Source organism: Phaseolus vulgaris, chromosome 8 (genome assembly GCF_051622355.1).
Source record: "Phaseolus vulgaris cultivar YP4 chromosome 8, ASM5162235v1, whole genome shotgun sequence".
Lineage (NCBI taxonomy): Eukaryota > Viridiplantae > Streptophyta > Magnoliopsida > Fabales > Fabaceae > Phaseolus > Phaseolus vulgaris.
The window spans coordinates 9,306,022-9,331,409 of NC_143505.1; the positions used below are offsets into that span (position 1 = coordinate 9,306,022).

General features: G+C 32.1%; 4 protein-coding genes, 2 non-coding genes and 1 pseudogene across 7 annotated transcripts; 2 read left to right on the forward strand and 5 right to left on the reverse strand.

Annotated features, from left to right (window-relative positions):
• The first annotated feature begins 1,048 nt into the window (after positions 1–1,048).
• LOC137824337 (uncharacterized) lies at positions 1,049–3,951 on the forward strand. Its single transcript, XM_068629939.2, has 5 exons — positions 1,049–1,257; positions 1,411–1,615; positions 2,164–2,233; positions 2,330–2,417; positions 3,667–3,951. Exons 2-4 carry the CDS (start codon positions 1,451–1,453, stop codon positions 2,377–2,379), a joined length of 285 nt encoding a protein of 94 aa, XP_068486040.1. The 5' UTR covers positions 1,049–1,257; positions 1,411–1,450; the 3' UTR covers positions 2,380–2,417; positions 3,667–3,951.
• Positions 3,952–7,126: 3,175 nt separating this feature from the next.
• LOC137824192 (putative GDP-L-fucose synthase 2) lies at positions 7,127–9,294 on the reverse strand. Its single transcript, XM_068629676.2, has 3 exons — positions 8,895–9,294; positions 8,654–8,737; positions 7,127–8,222 (listed from the first exon to the last, which is right to left on the reverse strand). Exons 2-3 carry the CDS (start codon positions 8,673–8,675, stop codon positions 7,267–7,269), a joined length of 978 nt encoding a protein of 325 aa, XP_068485777.1. The 5' UTR covers positions 8,676–8,737; positions 8,895–9,294; the 3' UTR covers positions 7,127–7,266.
• Positions 9,295–11,387: 2,093 nt separating this feature from the next.
• On the reverse strand, positions 11,388–11,459 carry TRNAQ-UUG (transfer RNA glutamine (anticodon UUG)). The gene has a single exon. It is a non-coding gene; the product is annotated as a tRNA-Gln (tRNA).
• Positions 11,460–11,817: 358 nt separating this feature from the next.
• On the forward strand, positions 11,818–15,263 carry LOC137823741 (putative WRKY transcription factor 26). Of its 2 annotated transcripts, none has more exons than XM_068628991.2 (5): positions 11,818–12,644; positions 12,751–12,909; positions 13,401–14,032; positions 14,140–14,301; positions 14,415–15,263. In XM_068628991.2, exons 1-5 carry the CDS (start codon positions 12,432–12,434, stop codon positions 14,866–14,868), a joined length of 1,620 nt encoding a protein of 539 aa, XP_068485092.2. In that variant the 5' UTR covers positions 11,818–12,431; the 3' UTR covers positions 14,869–15,263. The 2 variants fall into 2 exon arrangements, with proteins under 2 accessions (XP_068485092.2, XP_068485093.2); XM_068628992.2 differs by having other exon boundaries at positions 12,027–12,644; positions 13,404–14,032.
• A 231-nt stretch (positions 15,264–15,494) lies between these two features.
• LOC137823742 (CASP-like protein 4B1) lies at positions 15,495–18,113 on the reverse strand. The gene is made up of 3 exons (XM_068628996.2): positions 17,570–18,113; positions 16,717–16,852; positions 15,495–16,029 (listed from the first exon to the last, which is right to left on the reverse strand). The coding sequence occupies exons 1-3, from the start codon at positions 18,070–18,072 to the stop codon at positions 15,838–15,840; spliced, it is 831 nt and encodes a 276-aa protein (XP_068485097.1). The 5' UTR covers positions 18,073–18,113; the 3' UTR covers positions 15,495–15,837.
• Positions 18,114–20,279: 2,166 nt separating this feature from the next.
• Positions 20,280–22,193, reverse strand: LOC137824525 (soyasapogenol B glucuronide galactosyltransferase). The gene has a single exon (XR_016515239.1). It is a non-coding gene; the product is annotated as a soyasapogenol B glucuronide galactosyltransferase (transcript).
• Positions 22,194–23,258: 1,065 nt separating this feature from the next.
• LOC150025393 (soyasapogenol B glucuronide galactosyltransferase pseudogene) lies at positions 23,259–25,135 on the reverse strand (annotated as a pseudogene).
• Positions 25,136–25,388: the final 253 nt, after the last annotated feature.

Below are 25,388 nucleotides of genomic sequence, written 5' to 3' on the forward strand. Positions count from 1 at the left end.
TCAACGTCATGACTTTTTCGTAAATATTTTGTACATATTACATCGGTTAAGTCATCTAACCGATCTATAAGACTTCAATTTTTTAAAAACTTTATTTAATTTTTGTTAACATGGTATATTACATCGGTTAGATGACTTAACCGGTGTAATATGGGCAACATATATTACATCGGTTAGATGGCTTAACCGGTGTAATATGGACCATTTTGAGTAAAAAAATAATATATTACATCGGTTGTTACTAAGGGCCAGTGTAATATATTATTTTTTTACCCTATTTTCAAGTTCGCACCTCACTGCTCATTTGCGCTACTATTCTCTTTGTTCGATTATGCTCCTTCGTCTTCCAGTGCTGCTCCTCGCGCTCTTTTTCTACTTCTTTGCCTTCTTTTTCATTCTCGCGCTCTCATTCTTCTTCTTTGCACACTGCGAATCAGAACCACCATGGAAAACGCACCACACCAGTGACGATATCAGCGAGGAGACCAACACAACGAAAGGACTTCATCGTCACAACACAAACAAACGAAAACAGAATCAAAGAGGGACCAGCCACTGAGAAATCGAATAAAATGAAGACACTGAGAACAACGGAGACACTGCACTGAAAACTCAAACAAGAGAGCAAATACCTAAAAAATTATTATTTCATAAATTCCATCCGAACTTGTCACTAACACAATCTCACTATAACATGTCATTATCACGTCTCCGGCATTAAATATATAATATTGTACAATAATAATATATCAACTCTATAATTTTATTTCATAGTGTGCTTTTCTTTGTTAGGAAATCATTAGGGCTTAATATGTCATAGTAAAATATGAAAGAAAATATTTATTTTCATTTTTATAAAAGGAATTAATGAGTATTTGGTTTAAAATTAAATTATTCCATAATTACGCTAGCGTCGCACTATAACAGTAGTGATTTATTAAATACTTAATAATATTAACACATAGCATAAACTAATTTTCAAAATATAGAAAATTAATAGTATTTTATTTTTTATGTTTAAAAGAAAGAGTTGGATTGGAGATTAGAAATTTCAAATTTGTGTTCTTAATTATAATTAATAACCGTTTTAATGTTAAAATATAAATCAGTAAAGAAGTAACAAAAACATGGTTGGAGAGAAAACAGCTCCGAACGCCGCCTGGTAGCTGTTTCTCTCTTTTTGTTTCTGCAAACTTCAAAACCCCTTCTTAATTCTTCTTCCATCATTTTCACACACCATTGCCGACAACACAAAAGGTACCAACTTTACATCGCTTTTTGAAATTATGATTGTCTTCTTGTTCCACTTCAATCCGAAACATACCCCTGAATTTGTATTTTCAAAAGAATTGTGGGAAATTTACCCCTTTTCACGAAACCCTTTTGTTTTTTTGTTGTGTTTTGTTCTAGATACGAAGGAAGAAGAAAACCCCATCTTTGAAGCAGAGGCATGGAGAACACGGGGCGCGTGCCACTGTCGGATGTAGTGGCAGATTGTGCGAAGCGGTGGTTCAAGGACACTCTCAAGGAGGCTAAGGCAGGTGATGTCAACATGCAGGTCTTGGTGAGTCAGATGTACTATCATGGCTATGGTATTCCCAAAGATGGTCAGAAGGTGTGTTGCTTTGGTTTGCTTTTCTTTTTGTTTTCCTTGGATTCAGTCTACTTCATTGAACTTTCATTGGGTTGGGTTTGTTTTGTTTGCCGCAAAAGTTATATGTTCCGGGGATTGTAATTCAATCAGAATTGGAGTTTTATTTGGGTAATGCAACTAAGCATTTTAGTTCTTTCTATGATCCTAAAGCATGTATATTTTAACATACACGCCTTTATCATGCTTATATTCCTATGTACATATGTCTAGAGTAGCAATACAAGAAGTTCTATCAATTTGAAGAGTCTTTTGAGCTTATGAGGTCAGGTTTTCTTCTTTAATAGTGTCGAAACTCAGTTTTTTGTGTTTTCCAATTTTTGTTTTGATGTGTAGTACACCGAAGTGGCTGCAGATAATGTATGTAAAGAGTTTATAGCGCGAAATATGGATTATATGGACCATTAATCAAATATAAAGAGCAATAGTGTAATTATAAATGATGTGTGGAATGTACTTGTTTGTCATTTTCTTTTGTTTCCAAGGCTGATGTTATTGGTTTGGGAATGAAGGGAAGAGTTTGGCTGACTAAAGCGTCGAGGGTTAGATCTTCAGTCTGGAGAGTTGGCCGTAAACCTCCAGGTAAATCCTCCCTTATTGCTATGCTTGCAGAATATTATCTCTGTTTTTCTTTGTAATTTAGTGTGACTATTTTTTGTTTTGGTGCATCTTTTATAGGTTATAATGCAAGTGATTCTGAGTCTGACGATTTGGAAAATGATTCTTGAACACACTAAATTTGATTCATTGTCCAAAATTCTGAAAGGTGATCTTATCCTAATCTCCGAGCACTTACTTCATGTTGATCTTGATTTTACCTTTTCGGACCACATTTATTATCTAATAGAAAAACTTGAGGTCTGGGCTTTGGAAATGTGTGCCTTATTTCTTCCTATTTCTATTGTTGTTTGTTTTATACCAAGTAACTCATATTTTTTTGACTTGGGAGTGTTATCTCCTATTTTCTTATTAATTGTATTTTTATCTGTGTGGCATCTTTGAGAGTGATGGGTTATTAGTTAAATTGTGATTCCAGTTCCACAGTTTGTTTTAAGCAACATGTCATTGATGATTGGTTTTATGTTCTGGAATCCAGATATATGTTATGTGTTCTTAGGCATGTGATGTGTCACATGATGTGACTTCTACACATGAGTTCAAGAATTATGCCTAGTCTACCTGGGAGAGGGATTTTGGAAATTAAGTATTTTTCTTTGTATCTTGCTCACTTTCACTTGGATTTGAAAGGTTAACTTGGAATACATGTATGTTCCCTTTTATAATGTTTGTTGTTCCCCTTATCTACGGTGTTGTGCTTGAAATTAGATGTAATTAATCACTTAAAGAAATAAGTCACAGTAAAGACTGCAAACTTGCCAATATGCTAAGCTTACCCTCTAATGCTTTTTTTTTTATAATTTGACTATTATCTACCACGTTCTTGGGAGAACAAGCTTTTAAAAATGAGTTTTAAAAGATGTAGATAATATTGCAGTGCAACTAATCTGGTGGTTGAATTTGGTTAACCAACATGAAGTTTGATAGAGTTTCTGAGAAAGTCTTAGTGAGTTCATTAGCAAGTGCTGGGATGGGGTGGCATATAGATTTGAGTCAGCATATGCTCAATTTGATCCTATTTTCACAGTGATAGGACAGCATTGAAAAACAATGTTGCATCCTTGTCCAATCTGTGCTGTGGTAAAGTCTCTGCAGTGTTGTGAAACAACAAAGCAACAGTGTAGATAAAATCTATTCTTTCTTTTCTGAAGCCCACACATTGTATCAAATGAACAAATTACGTAAATAATTTGGAAATGCAATATGCTGATATTAAATTATAATGGAAACTAACGTGGCTCAACAAAGTAGGATAAATGGCCTGAGCCATTGAGCTAATGGATGTTTTGGAAGTGTTAACTGTTTAGTCTTTGCACCTTAGTGCTTCATATTATAACAGACATTCTTGATTGACATATTACTCTGTCCTTTCTTGATTGATATTATTTGTTTTGTAGGTGTGTGGCATCATGCTTCTTCAAAGCCACCATATATATGTTTTTGCTGCTTCCGAATTTTATTTTGTTTTCTGATCTGTGTATGATATGCTACACCATTTTTAATTAAAGGAAAACAAAGGAAACATTAATACCCTTTTGAGAAAATTGTTGCTTGATGATTGAGGGTCTTTTTCCTTTCCTTGATATGTCACCATATCATGCAAAATAGAAGAGGAACGTATACATGTGCTCATACATTTTTATTAATATGGAATGCAGTTTCTGGCTTCCAAATGATGTTAATCAGTCTTAGTTTCATTGCATGCTCTATTCTATGCTACCTTTTAGTTAATCTCCTATATTAAGGTTTGAATATCCAATGACAATGATAAAAGAACACGGAAGTGCTTAAGGGGTAATAATAATATTCATGATTAATAATAAATTCTAGGTCTTAGCAATATTCAGGTCTCGTGATTTTACGTTTATGTTTTCTAGTTCAATGATTTTCTTATTCTATGAACACATAAAAGACAAAATGAAAAAGTAAAATAAATTTTTTCTATAAATTAAAAGTAGTTCATATATCAGTTAAAAAAATAAACTTTTGAAGAAACTAATACAATAAAGTTTTCTAAGTTAATTTATTTTATTCAAGTGTTAAATATCTTGTAAATATGTGTATTTTTAATTTAGTTTTTATAAAAAAATTAAATAGAGTGTTAAAAATATTTTTTATTTTCATCTAAGTATATTTTGTTGTAACTGAGATAGTGTAGCTGTTATTTTCATCTTTTGTGTCTAACTTGTTAATAAACTTGTCCCTTCTTTTTTTAACCCCTGTAATTGAAAATGAAAAGATAGTACTAATACTCATACCATTTATACATAAAATTTAAATGGTAGGTTATTTAGATGAATGTAGATAATATTTTGAATGAATTTTTTTAACCGAATTCATTAAAAATATTAAAAGTATTCAAATTTATGAAGTAACTAATTTTTTTAAAATAAATGTTTTATCGAAAAATTTATTTAAAAGAATTCTAAACTTCTAATTCTAAATAAATAAAAGAAAATATTGCAAAGAGTAAGTTTGGTAGGAAGTAGAGAAATAAAGAAAAAATAGGTGAATGAGAAGGAAAATAAAAAATAAGTGAGAAATAAGATAAAAACAAATGTTTGTTTAGGGTTTAGGTTTATGATTTAGGGTTTAGGGGAGTGAGTATATTGATTTGAAAATAACATTGGATAAAGGTTTCGACGAATTTAGTGAAGAGTGTTAATGATTTTTAATTTGAGAAAAAAAAGACTAAGTTAATAATTTTTTTAAACGAAAAAACTGATAAAAGTAGAAGGGGTAAAAACATACAGAGAACAAAATTAACAACATTTCAAGAATAACCTCTGGATATAGAGTTAGTGAATAAGACATTTTTAAAATAACTTATATAATAAATATTGGTTAAAATTATCTGAACCATTAGAAAATAGTTATTTTTCAAAAACTGAAAATGTTAAGAAATAAATTAAAATAATAATAATTAAAGTGCGTACCTTAATTGAATTTTTTAATATTAATAATGGTTTGTATAAAAGTAAATAAAATAGAAATTGAAGAAAAGTAAAATAAATAAATAATGAATGAATATTTAACCAAATAAATTTGAAATTAAAAAAAGGTGTTAATTTATTAAGTTAATTTTACTTAATAATGTTATTATGTTCAAATTAATGAAAAGTTAAAATATGCTTTACTCAACTCTTAGCAATCACACTTCAAATTTTTAAGATATCCTTATTTTTTAAAACTAAACACATTTTTTAATTTAAATAAGTAAAATATGTAACAAATTAGCAATTACAACTAATATATTCAACATTTTCATTAATTTCAACACAGTAATATTATTAAGTAAAATTAACTTAATTTTAGTAAAACAAATTAATTTCAACTTTATTTGTTTAGATAATCATTTATTAATTTATTTATTTTTTTACTTTTCTCGAATTTATTTTTTATTTAATTCTATATAAATCCCTATTCACATTAAAAAGATTAATTAAAATCAAAATTGTAAAAATATAATTCTTAATTTTTTAATTATTTTCTTAAATTTTCATTTAAAAATATAATTTTTCTAATAATTTAAATGATTTTAATCACATTTATTGTATAAATTGTTTTATAAAAATTATATTTTGTTTTTTGAAAAAAATAAAAATATCATACTAGAATTCGGTGCCAGACAACCAAACAATTGGCTTTCCAACCACGAAAAAAAGTCAGAATTTGGATTTTTAAGGACAAAACTTTGGCATGAGACAATAAAGTTTATAATTATATTAGTAACAATGTGCCATTTGTGTAAAAATTATAGGTAAAAGTGTTAACTCTTAGACTAACTTTGATTCAGCTAAGAAGGAATGCAAAAAAACAACTAATTATCTAACATGTTCTTTATTATTATTATTTAAAACTTGTTCAAAATTATAAAATCATGAATATGGTTCAATAAATTTTGCAGAAATAAAACTTACAATTTTTTTTTAATTTTCAATAAATTTCTCCAACCAGGAGAGTATATTATAAAAAAAAATGTCTACATGCTTTGATTCTTTTAAATTTTCACCCATTAGTGGCTCCGCAACGCTTAAAAAGTTCTTACATATTTCCATATCTAACACTTTTTTTGAAAATAAATTATAAAGAAGTGATGGTTTAAAACACTTTTTTTTTAATGTTATTAGTATACTTTCAAAATTATATTTAATGAAATATATATTTTTAAACAATTATAGTCCTTTCTTAAAAACACGAATTCTTAATAATAAAACCGTAATTTTAAATATGACTTATATATTTTCGTAATTTTTATAAAATATATTCATTCACGTAAATAAAGAAGTAAATTACATATAATTTGTAAAAAAGCCTCAATTTTGTGTTGTCCTTTAAATGTTAAAGCATCAAATGGACCCTTTACTTTGAGTGGAAAGCATCGAGGGAAAATGTGGACAATGTGGACTATTTCTTCATGCACCTCCATTTATTCTTCTGCCCATACAAAAGTAAAATACCTTTTTATCCTTTTTGTGCTATCCCATAGAGTAACTTCCAGATTGTGTAATCCGGACACACATTTGAAAAGAAACTTTCGGATTATGTAATCTGAAAACTAAAAAAGACTTCCAAATTACATAATTTAGAAACTAATCATACATATAAAAAAAAGATTTATGGATTATGTAATCTGAAAGCTAATTACGAATTTAAAAAATAAACTTTCATTTGAGAGAAGAATATATGGAGCTGCGGGACGAAAGAGTCGAAAATGTGTTTTCTTTAGCTTATGCGTTATTTTATTATTTTTGTTAATGGTAAAACAATGCAAGTATTTTACGAGGAAACACTTTAAGAAAATGACTCAAACCAATAACCTGACTGGCTGTAGAAAACTGCACAAATCAATGCAAGTGACAACAAACAAAAACATAGTGTTTACTTCAAGAATAAAAATAACTCCATACATTATTTTTTTAACCAAAAAATTCTTGATAATGAAATGACAAGTAACTATAAAATTTGACATGGCAGAGTCTGGTTAACCAGGTGAATCATAGATTGACATTTTCCAAGTACCATTTGTAGGTATCAGCAAGACCATCCTTGAGGGAGACTTTTGGTGTCCAACCCAGGCTTGCAAGTTTTGAGCTATCCATCAGCTTCCTTGGAGTTCCATCAGGCTTAGTAGAATCCCAAACAAGATCTCCCTCAAACCCCACCACTTCCTTCATCAACTCAGCCAATTCCTTAATGGTAACTTCCTTTCCACTCCCTACATTCAGATGGTCCAGTTCACTATACTTTTCCATCATGAAGACAACTGCGTCAGCCAAATCGTCAACATGCAAGAACTCCCTCAATGGACTCCCTGTGCCCCATACCACCACCTCTTTGGCTCCTTTGACCTTTGCCTCATGAAACCTTCTCATGAGAGCGGGTAACACATGTGAATTCTCAGGGTGGAAATTGTCGTATGGTCCATATAAGTTGGTGGGCATTCCCGAAATTGCATCCCACTTATACTGAATTCTGTAAGCCTGGCACATTTTGATCCCAGCAATCTTGGCAATGGCATACCATTCATTTGTAGGCTCCAAGGGTCCAGTAAGCAAAGCATCTTCTGGAATCGGTTGGGGAGCAAATTTGGGGTAAATGCAAGAGGAACCCAAAAACAATAGTTTCTTGGCACCATTGCGATAAGCAGAATCGATGACATTGGTCTGGATTTGGAGGTTGATGGCAATGAAATCAGCAGGGTAGGTGTTGTTGGCATGGATTCCACCAACTTTGGCTGCAGCTACAATGACAAATTCAGGTTTCTCGGAGGCAAAGAAGGCCTCAACATCAGATTGTCGAGTGAGATCAAGCTCAGCATGAGAACGTCCGACTAAATTAGTGAACCCAAGTTGGGTCAGCTTGCGGACAATGGCGGCACCAACAAGACCCCGGTGACCAGCAACAAACACCTTAGCAGATTTGTAAGCTAGAAATGAGTTTGATGACAATGCTGCGGAAAACACACCAAAAAAAATCAGGAACACTTATAAAATCAAAGAATAACACAATAAACTACTCATCCTTTCGATTTAATTAGTAGAATACACTTACACTTTCATCTAATCACAGATTCTCATGTTCGATAAGTTTCTCGAGTCATATAATAACTATTTTAAAAGTCATATCTAGAATGGTTTCTGACTGGTTAGCCCCATATAAATCGTTACCCTATCAGTGGATGAAAATTTATCTCACAACTAATTTGTTTTTCTAGAATGAGTCAGCAATCCGTGAAATTCTAGTTGAATTCTACCAAAACTTTCAGGGTATGTAGCACTACTCATCTCCGAATTAAGACATTCAAATGAAGTTGAGACTCATCTCAGGAAGTTTCAATGAACAATCAAACAGATAGAAGACATGAATGAAGAGGAGAAAAACCATTATTGTCCTGGCTTCCCATGCTTCTCTGTGTTGGTTGGTTTACAAACAGCTAAGCTATTCCACCTTTCAACTTCAAATCACCTGAAATGAGTCAACAGCATTAAAAAAAAGGTAACTTATTACAGAGGAAAATAAAGCACAAAAATTACACAATAACACCAATTAGGGTCTTAAATCTGAAACCCATTTCTAAAACGACGAAACAAAACGAGGGCTGCAACAAAAGTAGAAACTTTACCTCGAATTTGAAGCGAAATAAAACCTCTGATTAAGAGGCTAATACGAATGATAATGCAGTTGAACCTGAGAAACAGACCCACGGTAGAGTTGGGTTCCAGCGAATCGGATCCCGTCGACGGAAATCTCAGATCTGAGAGATTCCGGCGAGATCAAATCAGAAATTGGTTCTTCTTTTCCCTCTTCTGTGACTCACTCACTCTGTTAGTCTTTTCAATTTTCACCATTTCTATATAACAACATTATCTCTCTAATGGAAAAATGTTATTAATATATTCTCACACATTTTTTTCATTGTCAAATAAAGTTTATTAAATTTATCATTATATAAAATATAATTTATTACTTAATTAAAACTCACTCGTTACTTTTAAATAATTTTGAGTGAATCATACTATCCTTGTGTGGAGGTATTGAATCCATTCAAGAAATCTCTTCAAATAAATATTTTTCAATTCATACAAATTAAAAGAAATACATTTGAGAAAAAAAAAATCACCCATTAATTGTACGAATCATTATATTAAAAGTGTGATCTTTTATTCTAGTCCACTCATGTTATAAATGATTTAACTGAATCTATGAATAGTTAGTTTCTCTATCATTTATTTATAAAAGTAAATCCATTCAATTTATCAAAAAGAAATACATTAAATTAAACATATCCATTTTTTAATAGTTAATATTTCATTTATTATTTTTGAAAATATATTATATTGTTTCATCAATACTCAGGTGATCATATTTATATTTTGCTCAGATTATACTTTTCATACTTTGATTAAGAAAAATATTTATGTGAGTTTAGTCTTGAAAACTTATTACGGTAAAAAACATATTTTAAGACTTCAAAAAATTATATAAATAATTTTATAATGAAGCTAGTTCTCAATATATATTTTTCTTATTTTTTGTTTGTTTGTTTGAGTAAATAGAGTATATTATTTAAATATTGGTGCGTACTTCAGCAGCAACAATTGTTGAGAAATTTACAAATACAAAGTTATGTTATGTCGTGACAACCTACGTAGTTTCCTTCTCACCCATATAGTGACAAATCGTAAATTCATTCTTCTTTTCCCAACAAATTAAATTTAAATTAATTTATCTATAAATTATTTTATTTATTAATGTAATGAGAAATTTGTCTAGTAGATTTTGTATTAAATACTCAAAATCTTAATTAATTGTTGTGCTGTAAAATCTTAATGACATATATATCTATATCATTATATTATAAAAATAACATTAGGCATTTTATTATTTTTTATTTTGCAATACATAAATAATTAAATGTTTAGGATTTTCATTAGAAATATAACATTTTATAATATTAATATATTTAATCATATTTTTAATAAAATACTATATTTGATAATTTATTATCTATTGTTATTTTTTAGGCTGCATTTAACACAATGAATATTTAAGCATTTTAAGAAAGGAATCTTAATGCAATTAAAGTTTTCTTATATTTAATAGAAGAAAATGAAAGTATTTCAAGCGTAAAAAAATCTTAAAACAAGAAAATAATAATTTGATATATATATATATATATTATTAAAATAAATATTTTTTTATTTATCATATAAAGTTAGGACGTTGTGTTTTTTAATTTGGTCATATTTGCTTAATTTTATATTGTTTTTTTTAAATACATATAGAAAAATTGTGACGGTTATTTTTTTTTCAAAATTAATTTTTAAATGATATCATATTTGAGAGAACTAAATTAATTGACAGTTTTCCTAAGCTTGAAACTATGTAAGATAAGGGATGGAAAATTCATGGTTGTTTTTGTTTGTTTGAAGCCGGCTAAATGATTACATTAGAAAGCAATGTTATATTTAATTGAAAATATTAAGAAATATTTTAGAATATGTATGATAGAATGAATATGAAAAAATCATATAAAAAATATACTGTAAATGATATTATGGAATTTAATGATCTTACATTAATCTAAATGCCTTAAACTTACACTTACATTGTGTCTATGTAGTAAATGTCTTAAACTTACACTATAAGCTACAAAAATTCAGGATACAAATATATGAGTCTTGAAATATGTTAAATGTTAATATTTGATAGAATATAGATAATAGTAATGAATAATTAAAATTTGAAATTTCTTATAGTTAAATATTTATGAATTAAGTTAAGAATTAAATTGTAAATATTATTAAATTTAATTTATCCTTTACTTGTTATAAAAATAGAATGTGTTATAATTATATTTAGTACATAAGCAGATATTTGTGAAAGTTTAGAAGTTAATCCTAAAAGAATTATTTTGTTAAGTTTTGTATGAGTGTCCATATGACCTAGATATGATTTACTTTTGAAAATTTTGTTAATATTTTAATTGATAATTAGTACATATTTAATTTTTCCTTTTTGGAAATAAAAAATAGCTACTCCAGGAGTTACATTAAAGATTAAGATTGTAAAAAATTTCATAAAAAATTTCCAAAAATTACATTGAAAAAGGTAAAGGTCCTACCGGGAGTCGAACCCAGGTCGCTGGATTCAAAGTCCAGAGTGCTAACCACTACACCATAGAACCCTTTTGTTTATTCAGACACGTTTTAATTAAATAACGTCAACTTAGATCTATAGAACAGAAATTAAATGACAGTTTATTCTTATTTCTTTAAATATCGATCTGCTTACAATATTTTAGCCAAAAAAATTATTATTTAGAATGTGATGTATTCTCCCTTATCTCTTTCAGTAACTCAAGCCAACAAGAAATCTTTAGGCATATAAAAAAAATAAAAAGAAACGTGTATAGTTATTTAACCAATTCAGAAATAAAAAAACAACCTAAAGCTCCCCAAACAAAACGGTCCAATAAATAATTGAAGATAGACATTGAATATTTAGGTTGTTTTATAACATTGGATTTCTGACATTGGCACCACATAATGAGACAGAAGTACAATCCAATAATATTTACAAGCCACAGTTCCCTCTCTCCATAATGTAAAATGTTTGGTATTTAACTCACTAATTTTCTCCCAACTACTCAGATGTATTAACTCTTTTTCTAATTTTGTTTAACTTTCAAAGTTAAACTTTACTCTTGTTTACACATATATTATATGATTCTGATCTATGTTGAGATAAAAATGATTAAAGATAATCATAACCTTAATTTCTTGTGATACAAAATGATCCAATAATTTGTGTTATAATGGAACAAGGGTGGTAGCAACGAGCTGGCAGGCTATGAGGCAGCTCAGTCAAAGCCACAAGTCTTGACCCAATTCAGTTTTCCACGGTCAAACATTTCTTGAGCTTCCTAGAAGCACCTTCTTCCAAGACTTTTTGCTGGTGATTTCATGCTTTGCCACAAAATCATGCACCTCTGCATCACTATTCACTTCTGTCTCCTCTCCTTATATCACGCCATACACCACTTTCTGTCTTTCCAATATAAACTCAAAACCAACCAACCTTTTCTTCATCCAAGAGGATATCTTTCACTCACCTTCTTTCCTTTCCAACAACAGTAACAAACAACAATACTAGTAACATGACCATGGGTGATCATAATAACAACTGGGGAACTTCTGAATTTAATCATCATCAAGTTGGACTTCTTGATGTTCCAAAATTCAAGTCTGCTCAACCTCCCTCACTACCCCTCTCTCCCTCTCCAGCCTCCCCTTCTTCTTACTTGGCCTTTTCGTCTGCTTTCAGCCCATCTGAGTTCTTCAACTCTTCTTTGTTTTCTCCTTCTCCAAATGTAAGTTACAAGCTCTCTCATGCACATAAGCTGCTGTGGTTTGGTTTCATGTTGTGGGGCATCGCTAATTGTGGGGGTTTCTTTTGTGTTATGTGTGTGGTTTTAGATTTTTGCATCTCCTACTACTGAGCCTTTGGCTGGCCAGACCTTCAACTGGAGGAACGGTTCAGGAGAAGAACAACAACGTGACAAGGAGGATGAGAAAAACTACTCGGACTTCTCTTTCCAAACTCAAATTCAATCTTCCTCAGGCATGTTTCAAGTGGTGAGCACTGTTGTTTTTTGTCACCATTTGACTTAAACAAGTATTATTTTCTGCGTGTCTTTCTGGTTAATCTTTGATCATCAAAGACACTTGGAGGCCGGTTCTTATTCTCTTTTCTGTTATTTACATATTTGGACTTGTTTCTAATGTTGTTTCTTCAGAAGTTTTCTTTGTCTTGGATTGCTTTGTGGGGTCATTTTATTGTTTTTAATGGCCCGTTGTATTATTTTGTTCTTCTTTGTTAATCTTATTTTTCTATTTTATTTTTGTTGGCATAAACACGGTTTGAATGCTTAAAACAAAACTTGCATAGCATATTCTAAGTTGAAAAAGTCTAAGCTAAAAGTATGTCAATGCATGTCTCTATGTTTCGAGAAATCCATTAGCTGCATAATCACAGTAAACAAGGTTTGATTTATTGATGGCTTGAAACATGTTATTCTTGTCGTGTATTTGGATCTGTATTCTAACTACTTGTTTTACTTGAACAGCAGGAACCACTTAAGAAACAAGATATATGGAAATTCAATGAACCTTCAAAGCGAACTGATTTTTCATCTGATAGGACAGCAACAAAATCTGAATACCCTTCAATTCAGAGCTTTTCCTCAGAAATGGCATCGGATAAATCAGAATTACAAAGCAATTCAGTTCCTGGATCTAGTCGTTTTGATTACCCCAATGCATCTCAGTCTGTTAGAGAACAAAAGAGATCAGAAGATGGGTTCAACTGGAGAAAATATGGACAGAAACAAGTGAAAGGGAGTGAAAATCCTCGTAGTTATTATAAGTGCACACATCCAAATTGCTTAGTGAAGAAGAAAGTAGAGATGTCTTTGGATGGCCAAATTACTGAAATAGTGTACAAGGGCCATCATAACCACCCAAAACCACAGTCTACTAGAAGAACAAACTCTCAATCAATTCATCAACCTTCTTCATCTTGCACAAACTCGGGGATTTCAGATCAATCAGTGGTGACCCTAGGCAATCCACAAATGGATCATTTCTCCATGCAGGAAGATTCTTCAGCTTCCGTAGGAGAGGAAGAGTTTGAGCAAACATCCCAAACCAGTTATTCTGGGGGAGATCAAGATAACCTTGGACCAGAGGCCAAACGATGGTAAGACCGATAGACGGCAGTCTAATAACCTGATTCACTATTTTAGAATGAAAATGCAGAGTTTACTTGGTTTGAAATATAACTAATTCTGATTCATATTGTTGCAGGAAAGGAGATAATGAAAATGATGACTATTCCGCCTCAGGGAGTAGAACTGTGAGAGAGCCTAGAGTTGTAGTTCAAACCACAAGCGAAATTGATATACTTGATGATGGCTTTAGGTGGAGGAAATATGGACAGAAAGTAGTGAAAGGAAATCCAAATGCAAGGTAATTAACTGAAGAGAACAAAGACCATTTAGTCAATGGTTCTAAGCCTTACAATTCATTTGTTGTTGCTGTCATCAATATCATTACTTAAGTTGTTCATATTCCATGTGCAGGAGCTATTACAAATGCACAGCCCCTGGTTGTTCAGTGAGAAAACATGTTGAGAGAGCTGCACATGATATCAAAGCTGTGATCACAACTTATGAAGGGAAACACAACCATGATGTGCCTGCTGCACGTGGTAGCGCAAGTTATAACATGAACAGAAATTCCCTGAACAGCAACATATCCGCTCCTATAAGACCCTCGGCAGTGAACTGTTATTCTAGCTCATCAGGTTTCAAAAATTCTCTCTACGATAATACCAGGCTTCCAGCAACCGGAAATCAAGAATCGTTTTCACAGGACAGGTTCCAGCACCCAGGAAGTTTTGGCCATTCGGCTCTTAACAAATCAATGGGTTCATATGCTGATCATGCACCGTACTCAGATGCTGCACACTCAAATGTCAAGGATGAGAAGAAGGATGACTCCTTCCTTCAGTCATTTCTGTCAAAGGACTTCTAAATTTGGGACTAGATCACAACTCTACATATTGATATTATCCTGGATATGTTATTGTATAGCATGTAGGATTTTAGTTAGTCACACAGCAGAATATGGACAAAGAGTTGCCAATGTTTACTTGGTTACCTCATTTAGATTAGTGAATGGCACTACAGCCATGGTGACAGCAAATTGTTGCTACACTACCTGTCAGCTAAGTTCATCTCCCAATAGAACATATCATAGGATTTGACGAATGAATTCTGTTATTCTTTTGTTGTATTTGTAGGGAAAAAGGTTTTCTTAGAAGAATCTTCATTATTTAATCTTGTAAGAATGTTTGTGCTGGCAATTTGTACTATGCACTCTCTACTTTTAGTTTTTATTAAATGATTTGTGATGACTGATTATCAGGAGGTAGGATTTCCATAATTTACAACACCATCTCAGGAATTTTGATAAATATTCAATTCAAAGTCTTTATTGCCCTCAAATAAAACAAAGTCCTTTATGCAAATTTTGATGATAATGAAATGTTTAGTGACTTCTTATTTAATTAGAAAAGAAAAAGCAATTCAGAAAATTTCCACGCCTGAGAATATTGTAGTAAACTAGTGTTTAGATTTTGAAAGCTGAAATCTCTAGAATTTTAACAAGTCAAGTCTTTTATTGTTATGGAAACAAAATGAACTTCAGTTCTGACTTCTATTACTTGTGTGTCTCACAGTCAGGCATGAATAATGCATTCCCCACATTGTTTTTTTTTTGGCCAAACTGGTCAATAAACAGTCTCAAATACAAGAAAAGAGATTGAAAATTACATGTATTGGTATATGAAATCAACATCAAATCTCACTGTTTAACATATGCACAGAGCCAGAGAGGTGAGGCCTGACTCCCTTTCTCATCTTTACTATACAGAAAAATGTGATTTGTATAGAAGTATGAAAGTATGAAACAATATAGGGAGAGTTTTGCACAGTTCCGACTTCAGATGTAAGGTTGAGTTGATAGTTTGTAGCCAGAAATAAGGGCTGAAGCTGCTACACACAAGAAGGCAAAAATAGACATGCTAATGGCTGAAGCTGAAGTGTCTGTAAATATATTGTCTGCCCCTTCCCTCATTCTATTTGTCAATGGAATTGCAGAAGATGCCGATGATATCAAAAGATATGCAATAATCTGCAACGAAAAAAGTTGCAAAATTAACATTTGTAGTCCTTCAAGGCAAATATTTCGCAAATCATAGCCAATCATAAAGGTTTTGATTTTGAATAAAAATATATACTATAAATTTTTTAATTATTAAAAATGAAGCCTCTACCAACCAATAAATCATCTGAAGATTATATGGTGGTGCCATCAGTTGGATTCATTAACTTTTCCAAAACAAATAATTAAGGCCAATAAAAATCTCCCATGTGATTGCATTATTGAAGCACTTAAAACGTCATTGCATCCTCAGAAAAACATTTCATTTTATTACTAAATATTTGAATCTAGATAAGCTTTCATTTTCATGACTTCCGTGAAGGTAACTTCTGAAAGAAGTCACAAGTTTCCAATATAATCTCTTCACACTGGGGATATCTCAGCCACTCAGCCTCAAAAGGGCAACAAATTAATTTAATTTGCAATATATTACAAAGAATCTCATCAACAAACCAAAAGGTTATGTAATTTTAAAAGTTCTGAAACATACACAAATAAACAAAACTAGTATGAAAAAGAAGTCCCTTTGGGAAGTGAATTCAACTTGAACTTCAACACACTGACCTTGATTAGTGACTCCTCACAGGCCATAGAATCAGACATGGGATAAAAAAGAAGAAGCAGGATCATTGAAATAAGAGAAAAATTATGTCATACCTGATCACCAAAAAAGTCAAGCATAGCTGCCATTCTTGGCTTAAGCAATTGTTTTGCAGTGGAAAGTTCATGAATTTGACGGAACGCTTGGCCTCCAGTGTACAAACTAGACAAAATCGCTATAGCTAGCAAATACCTGTCATTCTCCAAATCACAATTCAACTTCATTACTATCGTGAAACCACTATCTACATATCTCAAATTAAAGTTTTGTAATGCGGTTCGATCAATTATAATTGTCATGATAAAGATCACGCATTTTATATAACAGTTACATTAAAGTGTAACTTTTAAAAAAAGAAACCACATGTATTACATATCCTAGTGAGAAACAACCTTGCTTGAGTTGTTGTGACAAGATTCATTATTAGGAGTGATAAAACTTTTTCGAAACTATTTAACATAACTGCATATTAAAAGTCTGAATTTGAGACACTACATTAAGTTTGAACAAGTTCTGACAATTAATTCAAATATTCAATGTTCTTTAAAGTGTATTGATCCCTGGTGTTAAAGTAAAATTAAACTCATTATTTTGTTGGTTTATCACAGTTTTTCCCTCCAGGAGACAAAAATTCACACACAAGATTCTATCAGTGGAAATTCGAGCAATGATTTGATTCACTCCACGAGAGACTAGTCATTTTGGTTAGACCAACCCTTCTTGATTATTAAACTCATTACATTTCTAACATTTACCTGTCTCAAAACCAATCAACTATCCTAACAACTCAGACCATCGAATAGTTTTATCTGAAATCTCAATTCTCCGATGAACATTAAAAAATTCAAATCTTGACCAATACCCATGGTTCTTAATCCAAAACTCTAAAAAGGGGTGTCAGATTTCTACCTGTACTCTTCAAATTTATCAAAATCTCTCCAATCGCCGTGTTTATTGCTGGCCATGACAATGAATGAAATCAGAGAGAAAAGCAGAGCGATCCCTCTCAGTGCCAACGACCCTCTCTTCATCAAGTCCTCCCTCTCCAACCGCCGCAGGATTCCGCCTATTCCACCGCTGTTAGTGGCCGACGTCCGGTGGTTCACGCTGGGCGGCGCTGAAGGCTCCACTGGCGGAGTCTGAACATGTATCTTTGGCGACGAATTTCCGTCGAGATTTGTCATTTTGTGTTTGGTTTTGGATTGAGATTTGAAGGAATTGAAGTGAAAGAAAAATAACGTTGTTTTGTGTTTGCTTATGTAAGGTGGCAATGTTGGTAAAATCGTTATGGAAGTTATCGAAGCTTCGGGGAACAGAGTAGCAGCAGATGACGCGCGCGAGAGTAGTAGCGGAGATGACGTGGCGTGATGGCATCCGTTGAAGTGTGGAGTATAACGAAGAAAGGCAATCATAGCTGCCACACCAATGCATGTAGCGATGATGGCAATGATGCATGTCTGGTCATCGTGCTCATCCAGATAATTTTATTATTTTATTTTACATTAACTCACTCATACAAATAAATTAATAATTTCTTATATCAAGATAATAATCTCTTTCACTTTAAATGTATACGAGTAAGTAGTACAATTCTTTCTCTTTTTTAATCAAAATCTATACTGATGTAATAATGTAATACTATAACAATTATTAGTAACCATATTAAAGAAAATTATTTTAATTGGTTGTAACTTTTTTCACAAAAAAAGTTATACCTTGTATAACTAGTTATAATATTTCACTATTACCATTTTTAATATTTTCTAATTATATTTTTTCACTTTGTTTTTCATTAAAAGAAGAGATAAATAAAAAATAATGTATTATCTCCACATAAGTTATAAGTTGAGTGAAAAAAATATTTCCAAAATATAATTAATTATTAAAATAAAACTAACATTAAATTATAATTTATTTAAATAAATAAACATTTTCTCATTTTGTATGTATATTTTATTCATATTTGCACTCAATAATATTTTTAAATATACTAATTATCTTCTGTATGCATAGTAAAAGAGATAAAGAAAAATATATTCACAATTTCATAACATACACAACTATTATACTTTTCTTTTACCTTCAGTTTTTGTTAATATATTAATGAAAAGGAGAAATGATCGTAATAGTAATAGTTAGAGACATCTGAAAAAAAAGAAGAGAGATTATTGTCTCCATACTAAAAAATAATTAGTAAGCACTTTTAATCTATTAATCACAATTGCTAAAATAAGACTTGAAGATTGAGATTGAGAATAATTCATTTCACCTAAAATAAGTGAAACACACACACAAAAATATTTAGATAAATTTATTTAATTTTTAATTAATTATATATACTTAGTTTAATTTTAATAAGAATGAGTATAAATTAAAATTGAAAAAAAAATAATTAGGAAGTAATTAATTTTAAAACTGAAAATAATATTTAAATTATTTTATTAATAACACTCCATTGAACTTAAAATAATTTTTTATGTCAAATATTTTTATCATATTTAAGTTTTATCTTAGTTCTCTTATATGTTTTTTTTTAAATTCAAAGTAAATATAAATCATATTTTAATCCATAATATATTTATTATAACATTTATTAATTGCTAAGAGTATGTAAAGAGTTGGTTTGTTTCAGATTTGTGTTTTTATGGTGCTTTTGTTAGAAAGACAGCTATCACATAAAAGCTAGTTTGGAAAGAAACTTGACAGTTAGCACAATACCACATCATAATTAGTTCTAAATTGTTGTTTATGCTTTACCATTTTGATTTGGTAGATGAACATAATTTGGATTTTTAACCTTCATTATTGGGTTGTGGTTTATGATACAGTTGCACCATGAATTTCTAGTATGTGTTCTTTTCTCCAAATTTTAATCTCTCTTTTCTACCATTAAAAGAAAAGAAAGCAACTTGTCATAACATGTAATTTATAGCCTATATTGTATGCATACGGGTACAATACCGATCCAGATACAAAAGTACTGTATTGTTGAAAAATTGGAACGTTAATAATTATTTTTAGCATATATAAAGAATATAATTAAATTTTATATATTGTAAAAATATAAATAGACATGATTTACAATTTAACGTTAAATCAACATAATCAAAACATATCTCATAATAAAAAAACTAGAATATATAAATTTTAACAATAGTTTTAATTTAGTCATTTCATTTTCCATCATTTCGAACAATGATACATTGACAACTCTATTTTTTTATACAACCACATTACAACTTCCAATATTATTATTTTAATACTTTTTTTATATCATTTAATTACAAATTTACCTTTTATTATATATATTTATTTTTAAACTCACTACATCAAAATTTGTATAAAGTGAGTTGTCAAAGTATATATATTTCTAAGGAAATGATGGTTTGACACCCATTGTTCCACTTTACATCCCACTAAATATTAATATTTTAATTATTTTTAATTTTTTAATTTTAAAAATTATTTTAACATTTTATATTTTGTCTAATATTTTATTAAAGACATTTTCTTATTTTTAATTTTTTTTATTATAAATATTAATATTTTAGTGTAGGTGTAAACTGGAGGAGGAGGGGATGTAAAAATATAATTAAAAAAAAAAAAAAATTGTATAGAACTCCAATAGTTTTTAAAGTATCACTTTCCTTATCTTTTTGAAACCTTCTTTTCAAGGCTATCCCTTCATTTCAATTTTCAAGTTTGTTTCCTCGGTTGCTTTAGATGCCTTCAATGAATTTAGTTCATCCAACAACTGCATCAAGTTGTTGTAAGAGGATCCACCCTCCTCTGTACTTTTCTTGGAAGCACCTCCAAGTTCTCTTGCTCTCCTCCTGATTTCTATGCTTTCTTCTTTTCCCATTAACTCTACCACAGCCTTTGCAATCTCTTCCCTTCCCACCACTGCATCCTCTCCCAGGCTTGTCCAGAACTTGTTTTCTTTAGCTCCCACTGGAACTCCAATCTTCAAAACATCAACTAACAGCTTCTCATTGTAAAATTGCTCAGCAAACATTGGCCATGTGATCATTGGCAATCCAGCACTCACACTTTCAAGGATGGAATTCCAACCACAGTGAGTCACTATGCCTCCTATGGCAGGGTGGTCCAATATCAGCAGCTGTGGTGCCCAGTTCCATATGATAAAACCCTTCTTGTTTTTTCTCATCTTCTCCTCAAACTCTTGAAGGAAAATGTCTCCATTATCATTTTCATCTTTTTTTCGTGCAACCCAGATGAAACTATAGCCAGAATTTTCGAGCCCGTGAGCAATTTCAACAATTTGAGCATGAGAGAGCCTCGTGAGGCTCCCAAAACTTACATAAAGTACAGACTCATTTTGCTTATAGTTAAGCCAATGTAGCCACTCTGATTCTTGTGCAAGGTCCTCCTTGTGTCCCCTATTGACCTTGTCTTCATTACCCTTGTTAGCCCAGGTTGAAACTGGTCCTACACTCCAGCACTTGACCCCCTTTGTACTTTGATAAAGATGCTGGTAATCACCTTCAAGTTCATGAAAACTGTTGCACAGTGTTCCATAGCTTCTGCTCTCTGATTCATTGGCTTCATTCATTAAGTCTGCTATTTCATTCTCAGTCCTTATCCATTCTTCTAGCTGCAAGGTGGTCATCTCAATATTATGTGGAAGGCCAGGAATTGAGAACCTCTGGGTGGCAGAAACTAACCTCTCATGAGGCTTATGCTTTATGATAAAATGAGTGGCGCAGCTTGCGAATTGGCTTGCACTGTAAAAGCAAAGCCTTGGAATGCCTAGTTTTGCAGCTGATTCAACTGTCCATGGATAAAGCTGATCAGTTACAAGACAATCTGGTTGCAGATCCTGAAACAGACGCTCAAATGGACCTTGGAGCATCGACACACCATAAAAGATCTTACCAACCATATCTGGGGAAGTGCCATCTTTGAGGTTTTCAGCCCCCTCAGGGAGACCAAGTTGGGCTGCAGGGAACGCTACCAGTTGTGTTCTGATGTGGTATCCACCATTGAAGTCACTGTCTATTGCGTTTTGGAATGTCAAAGCATTAGCATGGGTAGTGATAATGGTAACACTAGCACCATATCTTGCAAAAAGTCTTGCTGTGTCCACCATGGGGTTCAGATGGCCGGATGATAGATATGGTAGAAAAGCTACATTGAGTCGGTGGGCTTGCGACTCTGTCTTCATGGTAAACTGTGGTCAGAAAAAAACTACTCACACTTCTCTTTCCAAACACAAACCACAGTACGTACCCTTCTTTCAGTTTTCCACATCCATTTCTCAAGTGGTAAGTGCTGTTCTTTTTATAACCACCACACTTAAGACAAGAACCATTTCTGTTAATTATTAACTTGATCTTTTGGCCGGTTCTTGTTCTCCCCGTTATTCTTGTCATGTTTTTTTCGTTAGCTTCTGCCTCAAACCGTTATTCTTGTTCATTGTACCCTTTTGAATTGCCTCTTCTTGTCTCCTACTTTTGTTTTTGTTGTGATAAAAACTAGATTAACATATTTTAAGTTGAAAGAGTCAAACTTAAAAGTATGCTAATGTCTGTTTCTATGTGTTGACGGCCAAAAACCTTGTTAAAATGATTATCAAACTGCATAATCAGGTTAAAATATAGGTGGATGTATCAGACTTGGAACTTGTTCATGTCATATATTTTGTTCCCTAGGCAGTGAATACTTGTTCTAGTTAAACAATAGGAACCACTAAAACAACAACACATGGAAACTTGGTATTATTGCAAAAGAAACTGAGTTATCATCTAACAAAGCACAACATCAAAATCTGAATATTCATCAACTCGTTGTTTCTCAGAAATGGCTGCATCCAAACCAGAAATTAAATAATTTAGCTCCCCCGAGTCTGGTTATTTTAAGGGGCCGTCCTCATATAAGGCAAGCATAACCTACCTTTTGCTCCCTTATTATACCACAGGCCGGTGGTTTTGTCATTATATAGAAATCATAATTTATATTATAAAAGTATATATAATAATAATAATGCTTTACTGGCTCCATAATCAAGGTAAAACTGATATATTAATCATAGATACGAACATTGTATTAAGATATTATAATACTTGAAGAATGAGTAAAGCATTTCGTTGATTTCCAGTGAATGTTACAATTTATATAAATAGATTCAAATGGTTTTCGTATGATTAAATTTTGTCGACTTTGAGATTAACAAGAAATTTAACTTTAGGCCATCACAAATGGGATTTTATAATAATTTTATTTTTCAATATATGTGCAGGGATCGAAGATCGTCTATTATTCACCAGTATGGGATGCCTATGTTCCTGCATAATGTTTTGGAGTATTTCTCATTTGGGCAAATTGAATGGCATCAAACAATGATTTTTAGCCTGTTTGTAACTTAAAAACAAAATTTTGTCCTCATAAAAAATAAACTTGGGTAATGATTTGTATTGAAACTCTTATTTTCATAATAATTTGAATTCAAATACAAATAGGCTCTTTATCATTCTCCAAACTCTGTTCTAAAAGAAATGCTGAATAAGAAATTTAGACCAAGTTAGAAGAATTATTTCCTCCCTTTTTTGTTAGAGGGGAAATTTACCGATCCCTTAGTTAAGTTGTAAGTCTTTGTTTTCTTGTTTTTCATTTCATTTTTCTTAGCCAAAATCTTCAAACAAGCAAATGACATTACATAGGAAAAACTATAATATTATACCGAAACAGCAATACAAGTAACAAGCTAGATCTATGTAAAACAGTGAGCTTCATAAGTACTTGAAGTTGTTCATCCTGTTATAAAAGCAAAATGCATTATAAAATCACCAGCTGCACCTCCTTGAACCACTACATTAATGCTCCATTTCAATTATCTAACCTGCAAGTGCTTTAGATATCTTCAATGATTTAAGCTCATCTATCAACTGAGTCAAGTTGTTGTAAGAGTGTCCACCCTCCTCTATAGTCCTCTTGGCAGCATCACTAAGTTTTCTTGCTCTGTTCCTCATTTCTTTGCTCTCTTGGCTACTTCCCATCAAAAGCACCACAACCTTCACTATCTCTTCCCTTCCCACGGCTGCATCCTCTCCCAAGCTTGTCCAGAACTTGTTTTCTTTAGCTCCTACTGGGACTCCAATCTTCAACACATCAACTAACAGCTTCTCATTGTAAAATTGCTCTGCAAACATTGGCCACGTGATCATTGGCAATCCAGCACTCACACTTTCAAGAATGGAATTCCAACCACAGTGAGTCACCATTCCTCCTATTGCAGGGTGGTCCAATATCAGCAGCTGTGGTGCCCAGTTCCATATGATAAACCCCTTCTTGTTTTCTTTCATCTTCTTCTCAAACTCTTGTAGGAAACTGTCTTCATTCTCATTTCCATCTTTTTTCCTGATCACCCAGATGAAACTATGACCAGAATGCTCAAGCCCATGAGCCAGTTCAACAAGTTGAGCATGAGGGAGCCGCATGAGGCTTCCAAAACATACATAAAGTACAGACTCATTTTGCTTAGAGTTAAGCCAATTTAGCCATTGTGGCTCTTGTTCAAGGTCCTCCTTGTGTCCCCTATTAGTCTTTTGTCCATCATCCTTGTTAACCCACGAAGAAACTGGTCCAATAGTCCAAGATTTGATCCCCAATGCACTCTGATGAAGTTGCTCATAAACGCTTTCAAGTTCATGAAAACTATTATACAGTGCTCCATAGCTTTCAGTCTCCGATTCAAACATTGCATCAAAATAGCCTGTGGTTTCATTCTTAGTCCTTTCCCATTCCGCTACCTGCGGTGGCGTCATCTCTATTCTTTGAGGTAAACCAGGAATTGTAAACTTGTGGGTATCAGAGACTAAGCTTTCATGAGGTCTATGTTTCCTGATAGAATGACTAACACAGTTGGAGAAGTAGCTTGAGCTGTAAAAGAAAAGCCTTGGAATGCCTAGTTTTGCAGCAGACTCCACTGTCCAAGGATAGCAAACATCAGTCACTATACAATCTGGTTGCAGGTCTTGAAACAGAAGCTCAATTTGATCTTTAAGCATTGATATTCCATGACTGATTTGACCCAACATTTCTGGGGTAGTGCTATCTTTAATGTTTTCAACCCCATCAGGGAGACCAACTTGGTCCGCAGGGAATGGAATCACTTGAGTTCTGATGTGGTATCCACAACTGAAGTCACGGTCAATGGCCTTTTGGAATGTTAAAGCATTTGCTTGGGTAGCAATAATGGTAACGCTAACACCATGTTTGGCAAATAGTCTTGCAGTGACTACCATCGGGATCATATGGCCAGGTGTTGGATATGGAAGAAAAAGGACATTGAGTTGGTCGTGCGATTCAGCTTTCATTGCTTTTTCAATATATGAGGCTCTATTCCTCAGCGGTAGATGCTGCTTTAAAGAAATAAAGCTTGGAGAGAAGTTTGTATGATACTGAGAGAGAATTTCAAGCCTGTTTCCCAAAAAATAAACCAGAACCGTATGTTAAATACCAGGGGACCCTTCATTCTTTGTAATCATAACATGGGCCTAATTAAATAAAAGAAATTCCCAAGAAGAGAAAGATAGTAGAACAATACCTGTTTCAGAAAACTCCGTAGAAATTGTCTACCTTTTCCCAAAAAGGAGGATGGATTGTGTTGTTTATCCCTCAGTGAAGACTTAAATAAAGCCAACACATCTCTTTCACCCTTCCTCAAACATGTCTTACGTGGTAAGTGTAGTTCGTTTTATGTAATCAT

What these genes read in the sequence shown, in the direction of transcription:
- LOC137824337 (XM_068629939.2), top strand. Translation starts at nt 1,451, where the DNA reads ATGGAGAACACGGGGCGCGTGCCACTGTCGGATGTAGTGGCAGATTGT. An exon ending in TTCCCAAAGATGGTCAGAAG is followed by an intron (nt 1,616 to 2,163) that starts GTGTGTTGCTTT and finishes TTGGGAATGAAG; the next exon opens with GGAAGAGTTTGGCTGACTAA. An exon ending in AGTTGGCCGTAAACCTCCAG is followed by an intron (nt 2,234 to 2,329) that starts GTAAATCCTCCC and finishes CATCTTTTATAG; the next exon opens with GTTATAATGCAAGTGATTCT.
- LOC137824192 (XM_068629676.2), bottom strand. Translation starts at nt 8,675, where the DNA reads ATGGGAAGCCAGGACAATAATG. An exon ending in GGGAAGCCAGGACAATAATG is followed by an intron (nt 8,223 to 8,653) that starts GTTTTTCTCCTC and finishes TGTTTTCCGCAG; the next exon opens with CATTGTCATCAAACTCATTT.
- LOC137823741 (XM_068628991.2), top strand. Translation starts at nt 12,432, where the DNA reads ATGACCATGGGTGATCATAATAACAACTGGGGAACTTCTGAATTTAAT. An exon ending in GGACCAGAGGCCAAACGATG is followed by an intron (nt 14,033 to 14,139) that starts GTAAGACCGATA and finishes ATATTGTTGCAG; the next exon opens with GAAAGGAGATAATGAAAATG. An exon ending in AAAGGAAATCCAAATGCAAG is followed by an intron (nt 14,302 to 14,414) that starts GTAATTAACTGA and finishes TTCCATGTGCAG; the next exon opens with GAGCTATTACAAATGCACAG.
- LOC137823742 (XM_068628996.2), bottom strand. Translation starts at nt 18,072, where the DNA reads ATGATTGCCTTTCTTCGTTATACTCCACACTTCAACGGATGCCATCAC. An exon ending in GATAAATTTGAAGAGTACAG is followed by an intron (nt 16,853 to 17,569) that starts GTAGAAATCTGA and finishes GGAGAATGACAG; the next exon opens with GTATTTGCTAGCTATAGCGA. An exon ending in TTGACTTTTTTGGTGATCAG is followed by an intron (nt 16,030 to 16,716) that starts GTATGACATAAT and finishes TTTTCGTTGCAG; the next exon opens with ATTATTGCATATCTTTTGAT.